The 12285-nt window shown below is 35.7% G+C and overlaps 1 protein-coding gene across 2 annotated transcripts in view; it reads right to left on the bottom strand.

The window, feature by feature from the left end:
• SLCO5A1 (solute carrier organic anion transporter family member 5A1) overlaps positions 1 to 12285 on the bottom strand; it is a 395082-nt gene that overhangs the window by 9062 nt on the left and 373735 nt on the right. For both annotated transcript variants that reach the window (XM_051970066.1, XM_051970067.1), the window contains 3 exons: positions 11464 to 11623; positions 8044 to 8285; positions 2073 to 2137 (listed from right to left, as the gene is read on the bottom strand). In XM_051970066.1, the coding sequence (XP_051826026.1) occupies positions 2073 to 2137; positions 8044 to 8285; positions 11464 to 11623 (467 nt within the window). The remainder of the gene's footprint in view (positions 1 to 2072; positions 2138 to 8043; positions 8286 to 11463; positions 11624 to 12285) is intronic.

Genomic DNA, 12285 nt, shown 5'->3' with positions numbered 1-12285 from the left:
GACCAACTCTTTAGTTACTACTCCAAACTACCCCTCAAAATTCTGTTAGGAGATAGGTTAGAAAACCTATAAATCTCTTTTTTTCTATAAAATTTTTGGTAATGGATTTTAACTTTTGTGGATAGCTAAGCAATAATGCCTGACAATTAAATCAAAATTGTTGATCACGTTCAAGACAACAAACTCCACAAGAGGAAGGCTCAGGAGAGAGAGAAAACACAAAAAGAAGAAAGATTCCTTTTCTACCCTTCCCTACTCCCCCTATCATACTATCTTTTGGGGAAACATTTTTTTTCTTTTGTAAAAACAGTGATTTTCTTCTATACCACACCTGTCTAAATTGCCCCCCCCCATTTAATTTTCTCAAAGGATTCCAGATTTACTTTGCAAACAACATAGTTTATAAAAGTTTATAAAGCACATTCTCAGGGAAAAAAAAAACTTATGGGTAGAACAGTGATAACAGATTTATAAGAAAAAAATAATTTTTCATTTTCTGATTATCTCTAGAAAGCCAATTTGTTAATTTTGGGCTCCTGACACCCATTGGAGGATTCCAGTAACACTGTATATTTCAAAATCTTGGTAAAAGATTCTTCCTTCTTTAATGTAGAAATGTGGTTGATACTTGAAAATTCAAGGCATGAAATCACATTTTTTTGGTCCTGTGGACAAAAGTACTGATTGCTGAGAAGAACAACAGCAGCTGAGGGAAATGAGAGGCTACAATTTAAGACTGAGCATCTATCAAATGAGGAAGTCTTTTTTAAAAATGAAACTGGTGGAGCAAACAGGCTCAGAGCTGTCAGTTTAGAAAAATGCTTTAGCTAAACTTATTTTTCTTTATATTTCCCTGAAGTATCAGCTCAATGAATGATGGCAAGAGTATTTATAAAATCAAAATAACAGTGTTAGGCCACCAATGAAGACTGCTGTTACAGTTTACCACATCATTTTCAGTTGTGTTAATGATCCTAGCTCTTAAAAAAGAGTCTGGAAGTTTGGGCTAATTTTCCAGAACGTTTAATTCACTTTTATCCCCAAATAGAAAAAAAATTATTGTGTAAAATTAAGCAAATCACTCTCTTGGTCTGGACACCTCAGCTTCCTCATCATTAATATGATTAAGCTCAGTCAAATGAGATGATTTTCAAGGTTGTTTTAAATCTTATTGAGTTTTTGAGTATATGTACTTGTACTACCATCAGCATCAAGGGGCAATAATGTGGCACAGTGGATAGAGCACTGAGTCTAAAGTCAGAAAAAACATGAATTCAAATCTGGCCTCAGACACTTAGCTTTGTGACCCTAGGCAAATACTTAACCATGTTTGCCTCAATTTCCCCCTCTGTAAAATGATCTGGAGAAGAACATGACAAGTAACTCTAGCATCTTTGCCCAAAAAAAACTCCAAATGGGGTCATGAAGAGTCAGACAAAACTGACATGACTCAGCAACAAATATGACCATCCCCCAAGAATTAGGCAGCTAAATAATTCACTTTTGAGAGATGAATAAATGCCATCATTTTAATTATTAACAATGCACAACAGAACTTTTACATAAGCCTATTAATAAGTCTCTTATATAGTGCCATGATCTATGATACTTAAAATTATTACCATTTAGGGAGCAAAATCTAAATTTTTATTTCTACCTTAAACAACATAAATTCATTATGGCTTTTCTTTCATGACAAGTGAAAAATCCAATTGGATACTTTAGATAATGTAGTACAGGAAAAAGAGCAATGAATTTGGAGTTGGAAGACCTAGTTTCAAATGCCATCTCTGACACTTATGTAATTTCACCTCTTTGGGCCTTATCTTTCTCATCTGTAAAATGTGGGAATTGGTCTGGACACCCACTGAGATCCTTTCCAATTCTAAATCTATGATCTTAAATCATTCACCTTTTATTTGTTCAAATCAGAACGAGTAGTATCCTCCATGTCAAGCTGTAAAATCCCAGCCCCTAATGAAAACAAGCAACTTCTCATTTTCAAAGGCAATTGAGAGTTTGTTACCTGCAAAGTGGAAGTAAGAATTGTACTTGGAAATTCAGAGACTTACCAAGTGTTCGTAATAAAACAAACTGCATTCCTAGTGCAAAAGGTCTCTCCCCTTCTTCCACAGATCTGAATCAGGACAGGAAAGGAAAAAAGAAAAAAAGGAGAATGATTTGAAATAACAATTTCAAAGTAATTCCACTTACATGAAAGTCTATCGAACTACTCTATTTAGATGTATTCCTTAAATCTGAAAAGTCTAGTGACTTTGAGAAAAGCTATTACTAGATCTAAACAAAATAAGAAATAAAAATTCCTTTTAAATATAGGGAGAATGCAATATTTCTATGACAAATGGAATGAAGGCATCTAGTTTACCCTAAATCTGTATAAGAATCCCTCCATAACATACCCAACAGAACTTTTCCTTGAAGACATCTACGGAGGGGTGCCCAGATACCTCTTCAAGCATCCAACTGTAGCTCTGAATAGCTCTAACTGTCAAGAAATGTATACTTAGAAGGAAACTAGATTTTTCTCTTTGAAAAATCCACATGTTGATCCTAATGGTACCCTCTAGGCCAAAGCATATCAAAACATTCTTTCTTTTTAAATGAAAGGCGTTTAGATAGTATTTATATTCCCCTAAATCTTCTCTTCTCAAATCTTAACATCCCCATTTTTTAAACTTATTTTTTATATGACACCAATTCTTGGCCTTTATCCATGTGGGCCAGCCTTTTTTATACATCCTTCAATTATAATACATAATGGAGAGTGTGCTAAATTTGGAATCTTGTCTCAAACATTCACCTGCTGTGTGACTCCAAGTAAATGGCTTAACTTCTCTCAGCCACAGTTTCCTTATCTGTAAAATGCTAATAGTAACAGCATCTATTTCATATCATTAGGAGGATCAAATAATATAATATATGTAAAGTGCTTGGTAATCCATACAACTATATAATGTTAGCTTTTATTTCTTTTCAACTTTACAGTATTGTGTATATTTCAAAGAGAGGAAATGGACTAGGAGGGAAGTAAACTTACTTTACTTCCATAGTGTCATTTCCAAATTTAATTAGCACATTATTTATTGCCTTTAAGTCATTAATAAAAATGTTAAACAGCACAAAACCAAGTCCAATTTGCTGAAACACCTCCTAGTGACTATTCTTTTGGATGGGTCAGTCAACAAATTTCACATCAGTTTAATACTGGTACTATTATCTAACTGATGTCACTATCTTCTCTAGAAGAATAGGAAAAGATTATCAGTTGCTTTATTGAAATCTAGGTAAACTATATCTACAAAATTCTCCTGATCTGTCTGGTTTGATACATGTGTCAAAAGAGAGAATAAGATTAATTCAGCATGATCTTTTCTTGATGAAGCCATACCAGCCCTTGATAGTCATCACTTCTTTTTCTATCTGTTCAAAACTGATCCCTTTAATAATGAATTATAGAATTTTGCCAAAAATCATATACTCATTCATTCAACAATAATTAAGCAACTACTATGTGCAAGATACTTAGCTGGAGATACAAAGACAAAAAAAAAAAAAAAAAACTCTGGCTCCTAGCAGGTTTTGATCAAATATTGAAAAAAATTGAAGTAATCTGTGATGAACTCCCTCTCTTTTCCTTTCTTCTTCATTTCCTATCACTCAGATGCCTTCTTTCACTTTCTCTTCCTTCACCCCTAATTCCCATGATAAAGTAGCCTTATTCCTTGCTAAGGCTACCCTCTCTACATGTTAAAATGATCCTATTCTGTCCTATCTCTAGCAAGAGAATGCCTCCTCTGTGCCATCCCCACTCTTTCTATTATTTTCAGTCTCTCTCTATAGGCTAATTTTCTATGATATATATATATATATATATATATGTATATATATATATATATATCCATGTTTCCCCTATTCTCAAAAAAATTCACATTTTTTCCCATCTCCACCATCATCCTAATTTCTTCTGTCCTTTGTAGCTAAACTCAAAAAGTCATCTTTAACAAATGATTCCACTTTCTCTCCTTTCACTCTCTTCTTAATGTGAATTCTGACCTAATTCCACTAAAACTACTCTCTCAAAAATTACTAATGATTTATCAGACGCCAAAACTCCAATAGTTTTTTTTTTCCTTTCTTCATTTTCCTTGACCTTTCCGAAGCCTTTTGACACTGTTAATGGATCTGTCTTCTGTGATATTCTCTTCTCTCTACTACTCTCTCCTGGTTTTTCTCCTCTCTATTTGACCACTCCTTTTCAGTGTCCTTTGCTGCATCTTCCACCAAATCATACCCTCTAATGATAGATATGGGCCTTCTTCTTTTCTCCTCCTATATTATTTCACTTGATGATCTCATCAGCTTCCAAGGATTTAATTAGCATCTCTATGATAATGATACTGAAATCTATCATCCCTGCCCCAACTTTTCTGCTAACCTCCAATCTCAAACCTCCAACTGCCTTCCAGACATCTCAGACTGTCTGTCCAGCAGTTATTTTAAATTCTATATATGTCCAGAGCAGAACCCCTTATTTTCCCCCTAAATCTTTCCCCTTCCTAGCTCTTATTATTAAAAAAAAAAAAAAAAAAAAGAACAACATCCTCCTAGTCTCTCATATTTACAACCTAGGAATCATCCTGAATTCCTCATTATCTCTCATTCTATCCCATATCCAAGCTCTTTCCAAGGCCTATCAGTTTCAATTTCACAACATCTCTCTAATATTCCTCTTTTTCTCCTTCAACACTGCTGCCACTAAAGAACAAGCCTTTATCACTTTACACCAAGATTACTGCAATAACCTGCTGGTGGGTCTGCCTGCCTCAAGTCTCTCTTCACTTCAGTCTATCCTCCATTCAGTCTCTAAATCCATGTTCATACATTTTCCTAAAATTTAGGTCTGATCATGTCACACATTCCTCTTCTATTCAATAAATTTCCATGGCTTTTCCACGTACTTTTTGATCCATTAATACTGACCTTTTGGCTCTTCCATAAATATGACGTTCCATCTCTTGACTTTGGGCATTTATTTTCTTTGACTATCCTCTCAGCTTGAAAAGATCTCCTTCCTCCACTCCAACTACTGACTTCCCTGGTTTCTTTTAAAGTCCAACTAAAATCCAACCATCTATAAGAAGCTTTCTCCCATCTTTCTAATTCTAGTGTCTTCCCTATGTTAATTATTTCCCATTTTTCCTGTGTCACTTTGTTTGCTTGTTGTCTTTCCCAATATAGTATAAAATCCCTAACGGCAGAAATTGTCTTTTGTCTCTTTTTGTATCCCCAGCTTTTAGTATGCACCTGGTACATAGTAGCACTTTTAATAAACACTTATTAATTGACTGACCAATAGTAGATTAGCATATATTTTAATGATCTGAGACAGTTACTGTAACTGTCCAGGATAATAGCAATGGGATGAGTATGGTAATGCAGCCAGAATTAGATGGTCTAAATGCAGCAAGCAGGGTGAGAATCTTTCACTGATATTCAAACTAAACAATTATATTTCACTTTTAGCCTCTCTGATCAACTGGCTACTAGATGCAGAGCACACAATACTGATCCTTTCTCCTTTACAAATACTTGCAGCACTTTTCTAATCTCTATACGTCTTCAAAAATTATTCTATTATTCCTTAAGTACACTAGTCAGCAATGTAGTCATAAGTTCCTGAATAACCCCAAATTGTCCTTTCTATTACATCTAATTACTGAAGAAAATTACAACATAGATTCTGGACATGTTGTGTTAAAGTAGGAAAAAGGCATAGTGTCTGTTTTCCAATTTTGTAAAAAACACAGATTTCAGAGCCAAGAAGATATGAGATGAGATCCTGCCTCTGAAATATACTTGCTGTGTTTCACCTGGGAGCTTTCTATGCTAATGAAATCATGAGTCTAGTTGCTATCCCTGAAATAAACCAAGCTGGGATATGACAGAAACAAGGCAGAGCACACAGCATGCATGCATGGCCAAGTGAAAAAAAAAATCTGTCTCTTTGCCAATATATTGATTCCAGATCAGGAAGTACAAAGATAATCATCTCAACATTAGTAATTGCTTGTCTAGAATAAACTACACTTGCCATCCAACAAAGAATCACAGAATCTCAGAATTTTGGAGTCTTAGAATCTAATACAACCCTAAGTTTCACCAGCCAATCAACATGCATTTATTATGCCAACTGTGCCAGGAACAGCACAAAGCATTGGCAATAGAAAGACAAAAACTAAATAATCCCTGAATTTAAGGAGAGGGTAACATATACATATAAGTAAATACAAAATAAAAAAAAATAAGCTTTACAGGACTTGGGAGGGAAAGACACTATTAAAATGGGGAGATTACGCACTTGACATGAGCTTGGAAGGAATTTAGGGATTCTAAGAAGTATCACAAGGAGTGAGGACATTCCAGAGAAGAGGAATATGCAAAGGCAAAGAGACAAAAGAGAGATGATATAATGTATGAGGAACAGCAAATGGGATGGTCTGGATTGACCACAGTGTGGGGGAAGGGTAATATGTCTACTCAGGGCTATAAATGCCAAACTGAAGAATTTTTATTTTAACTTAGAGGTTATAAAGAGCCAATAGAACTTTTAAGCAGGGAAACAACATGGTTAGATCTCTGCTTTGGCAGAGATTGCCACTTTTTACATCTTTGACACCCACTTTATATCTTGAATGCTTACTAGGTCAATGCTTACAGAACAATTAAGTGTGGACTGAGTTTACCATGAGGAGAAATGGATTGCTGAGAGGAAAAACTTTGAAGCAGGGAGATATATTAGAAGGCTATGGTAAATCGTTCAGATAAGATGCTACGATGGCCTGAACTAGAACAGTGACTATGTAAGTGGAGAGGATATGTAATCTATGAGCATTTGGGGAAGAAGAATTGGAAAGGCTTGGAAACTGACCCAAACAGGAATCCATTCAAGGACATCCAGTGAGTGTTCCTCCACAATCTGCTTAAAATCTAGGGCAACCTTGTATCTTTAATATAAATAATTTTCTAAGTTCAATAGGCTTCTTGTTGTTCCCCTATACTTTCAGATTTGTTTTTCATAGTTTATACATATTCTCACAGTCAAGTAACAAAGTACAACTTTTCAGGGTTGGCATTTTGAGGAAGTGGAGACATCCTAAGGAATCTGTCTCAGAGGTAAGACTAGTGATTGCACTCTGCTGTGGTCCTTGCTTCTAGCCTATCACACACCAACCCTTTCACAACTGAAAAAAGAGTATAAATATAGGCAAGTTCCTAAATTCCCTATGTAGAATGCTTTCTAGAGCCCCCAAATTGGGGTGCCAAAATGTACTATGCTTTCTACACCCCCGACATACTGGGGTGCCAAAATATGTCATCCGGACTAGCTCTCTGGAGGACCTCGGCACCAGCCCAAGTCCTTGGTCTCGGAGCAGTGGAGCAGTAAAGAAGACAGGAGACTGTCAAAGGATGGTCAAAGATGGAGTCCCTTTCTTTCCAGTTCTCTCAGCCCTAAATACCTTAGTAAGATTACATCACTACAGCACACTGAGCATGTGCCAACTAGAGAACCATTATATCACCATATCACACTAAGCAAGTGCTAACTATAACCACCTTGCTATTGAAATATAAATGCTTCCTTACTGTAAGTATCCCTTGTTTCAAGTAGAACACATGTGGTTGTGCCCTTCTTGACTTCTCAGGAAGAATGAGAACTGGTAGGGGAGATGGGGAGCCAAACCAGACATTGTCAGCAGGTTCCCTCTGGGCTGAAGGGTCTTCTTATACCTTACCCAGAGTTCCCCCACTATCTGTGGCCCTCTACACCTATATCTCACTTCATCCAAACTCTTTACTTTTCTCTCTTATCCCATTCAATTCCCAATATAGGACTAAGCTTATATAACCAAGGTGACTTTTAATGCTTCTTTCAGTTCATAAATAATGATCAAACCCTGATACTTTACTTTAGCTCCTGTAAGGACAATGAAGGCCTCCCTGTAAATATAATCTAGGGCTCACCTGAGTGTGACTATGATGGCTGATGGCTGGGCGCATGCTGTTATGAGGGTAACAATGAAAAGAAAAACAAGGAATGGAATAAGGGTATTACAGGTCCGATCGCACTTTCCAGACACGGCGTAGCCATTCTCATTGAGATAGGTTTTGACAATAACCATCCGGAGCTGACTGCGCTGCCCCACCGTTGGTGCAGTGATGACTTGGCGGCTCTGAACACAGGCACATTCTGTATAATTACGAACCTGAAGAAAGAAAATAAAGTAGCTTTCAAGTTAAATGCTGTGATCAGCAACAACAAAATACATAGCAAGGAAATAATAAGTGTGAAAAAAATTTCAGAATGAATGGCTTTGGGATGAATCCTAATAAATAACTACATACAATATATTCACAAAGGTGTGTTTATCAACAATGACAATCAGCCTCCAAAAAAAATCTCAACAGGCAAGAATGAATCTAAGTAGAAAATTACATAGGTATGGATAAACCTATTCAGAAGTCAAAGCACTGAAACTTAGAGGCATGGAATCTGGGTTAATCCCTAACCTACTAATAAAGAAACTTCCTCTGCCAATGCACATCAGTCCCTTTTCTGTAACTTAAAAGTCTGTAAGATAGTTGCTTGGACCACTGCAAAATGAAATGACTTGTCCTGAGTCTCATAGCCAATGAATGTCAGAGGGTACCCTTGAATCTTAGTGTCTTCTATACACTAAGGGTAGTTCTCTACCTTTGCCATTTTGCTATTAATACATATTGTTAATATTAATCATTATCAGCACCATCACAGAATTTTCTCCTTTTAAGTCATAGCAAGTCAGATGCTGTGAGTAAAAAAAAAAATCTCAGTTCATCAAGTAGATTAGTGTAATATTCTTTCTAAAATGTAATGTTCTCTGTTGAGGTTATCTTAGGGTCTCTGGAAGCAGCCTTCATGTCAGTTAAGAGTAATCACCACATGAGTAGTCAGAGGTTAAAGTTCAAATCCTTTATTGTCTCTTTCAAAGTCTTGTCTCCTTTTCTGGGGCTCAGTTAGCTTTCTTAGAGATATCTCTCTCCTTAGTTCCATGGGCTTGAGGCTCCTGCCTCCTTCTCTGTCCTCTGAATCTCTCCGGATCCAAAGGTTTGTACTTCAGCTTCCAGCCACAATAAAGGTAGAAGATGGAAGAGATCTGTTTCAGCCTCTGAGAGCCTCTATAGCTGATATACTCTACACTGAGTATACATTAATCATTATGTCACTAAGAAACCATTATTTGTTGTAGGATTAAATCAATGCTAAACTAGATTTAACCATTGTCTCCTCAATTCCACTTAATACCTTTTTTCAAGTTCTGGCCCATAACGTCTCCTTGTAGGATTAAATCAATCATACTAAATCATGCTAAATTATATAACTATTGTCTCTATCAATTCCATTGACTTAGTACCTTGTAAGAATCTTTTGTTTCAAGTTCAGAGTTCTAGCCCATAACAGATTAGGTGATGTGGAAAATGGGTAGCTCTTAAAAGGCAATATATAATAATTATTATATATTGGCATAATAAACTGAGCAAGAGAATTGTTTTCTCAAAACACTGATCATTCCCCCCAAAAAAAACCCTATTTTTAATTGTACTTTAAATACAAGACAAATACAAGTAAAAAATCATTTGGCTGATTTTTTTGTTTCTCTTTCAGGAAAAAAATATACCTGCTGAATTCAATGAATTAGAAAATGATTTTAACATTTTCATAATCAAATAGAGTCATAAGAAGTGTGACAAAATAAAGCTGTTTGGCCATCTGCTTGTCGTTCATTCAACACATGCCCTGAAAGAGTTAATATACTTTGAACTATAATGTGCATATATGGTGAGAGAAATACTTAAGTAAATAAACTCACAGATTCATTGTATTATTAAAGTGTGGCCTAGGAGAGAGCTGTCAAATTCATAGCCAACAGCTCACAAAATTCCCAAGTGTAACTTCCAACCAGATTGAAATATAATTAGGAAATATTTAACAAAATAAATAAAGAGGCAATATAGCATAAATAATGATGACTGTGGTTTTCTAAGTCAATTTCAACCCAAGAATCTGTTTCTATTAGAGTCTGACACCATTGGCCTAGCGGATAATAGTACTAGGCTTGAATTCAGAACATAAGGGCTTATGCTACTCTGACACTTAATAATTGTATATTCTCTGGGCAAGTCTGAACCTAGTTATCTCTCTGAGATTCCATTTCCTTATTTGTAATATTAACTTCACAAAAGGAATTATATGATTCAATTCAATTCAACTGGCATTTATTCAGCTCCAATTATGTGGCAAGATCCTAATAATAAAAGGACAAAAACTAGACAGCCCCTCCCTTCAAAGAGTTTACATTCTATTTGGGAGACATAGCACCCTCTTAGAGAAGTAATCTCAAGATAAAATATAAAGCTATTCTCAATGGCACTAACAACTGCAGAAATTAGCTCAAACTGAGACTTGAAAACAGTTAGGGATTCAAAGAGGGAAACAGAACATCTACATAAGCACCTTACAGACCTTATAGTACTATGAAAATATTCTAAGTATTAATCGCAAGAAAGTTTTCTAGTTAATAGAATCATAGATTCTCAGCATCAGAGGCTTTAGAGCTAGGAATAACTTTGAAATAAGCTTATCCAACACATATTTTATATAAAAAAGACACTAAATTCCAAAGAGTTCAATTGACTTGCAGATTAAAAGAAAGAAGAAATAACACAGTCAGTAGCAGAACTAGGATTAGAAACCAAGTCCTCCAATTCTGAATCCAATGTTCTTTGAGCTAAAATTTTTTTTATGTGTTATTCACAACTCATGGGGAAGAAAATTCTCAAAATAAACTCTGAAAGGCTGAACCAACAGAATTATCTTTAACCCAAAGTTTTTAAAAGTGTAATCTATTTTTGGCTTCTAAAAACACCTAAGAAGATATTTTAAAGACCCCAATTGTGTCAAAAGTACAACTTAGTCACATACTGGATCTAATCCATAAAGTAATGAAAAAGAAACCAAAGACCATTTATTTTTCTATTTTGTGGGCATCAAATGTAATGGCCATCTTGACCTTCACATTTGCATACAAGAGATATCAAAAGAAAGAAAAGAAGGGGGTAAGGGAGAGAGGGCTAACCAGGAGATACACACTATCATGTTGCAATGAGCCAGTAATGGAAATAGCCAAAGCGCTCGTATGGAAGTCAGGTGTCTCCTCAAAGCTGACCTCTTCTCTGGAGAAAGGTAATATTGCTTCATTGTCTTTCTAGGACAGTAGGCATTTTGATGATTAGAGTAAACCTCTAATGAATGTATAGTATCACAATAGCAAATGAATACCTACATGTCCTCTGTCGTGGAAAGGTGAATTAATAATAGCATATGAATTTGCTGGGAACACTTACCCCCATACTATGATTACCACTACTGGCACAGCCAGCCAGACAAGGGTTAAAGTATGTAATTCCATCTGATCCACAGACTGGTTCATACTCATGGATTTTACAACCACAGTTAACATTGCAGCTTCCTGTCAGATTCCTGTGGGCCATGGTGAGGGAAGGTCTAAAAGTAAAAAGAAGTAGGAAGGTTAGAAATAACATTAGAAATAAAATTTAATTTTGAAGTACTTGATCATTACAATTATAGATTTTTTAAAAAGAGATGCTTTTCCAGAGTCTTTATTGACAGTGAGATATGTGGCACCTTCCTTGTCAGACTTGATCTTTTTGCATTATTCAATTTCACTCTACATTTCAATCATACTGAACTATGGGCCATTCCCAAAATTCAGCATTCCATTTCCTGCACCCATGATTTTGTATGGGCTCTCTCCCATGTCTAAACTGCCCAGGAATGCTTTCTTATTACCATCTTAGAATCTATAGTTGTTTATGAAGGCTAAGAACTCAAGTGCCAACTTCTATCTTAAGCCTTTCCTGATTCCCCAAATCTTAAGTGTTTTTTTCCTTTTTTTCCAAAATAATCTTGTGGTTTCTGTTGTATCCCAGAGTAGAATGTGAGCTTCTTGAGAGCAGCAACTATTTTTCTTTTTTGCATTTGCATACCTAGTGCAATGCCTTCCTCAAACTAGTTGCTATATATGTTGTTTATAAAATTATTTTTAAAATGTTTGTTGAGAGTTCCAGAAGCAGAGCCAAGTTGGAGGAGTGAAGTCAGGAAACTGCTTGCGCTTTCCCTGTTTCCCTTGAAAACTGCATGAAATC

This window comes from Antechinus flavipes, chromosome 1 (assembly GCF_016432865.1).
Source record: "Antechinus flavipes isolate AdamAnt ecotype Samford, QLD, Australia chromosome 1, AdamAnt_v2, whole genome shotgun sequence".
Lineage (NCBI taxonomy): Eukaryota > Metazoa > Chordata > Mammalia > Dasyuromorphia > Dasyuridae > Antechinus > Antechinus flavipes.
The sequence above is the reverse complement of the archived record's forward strand: the minus strand, read 5'-3'. Positions and strand labels throughout refer to the sequence as shown.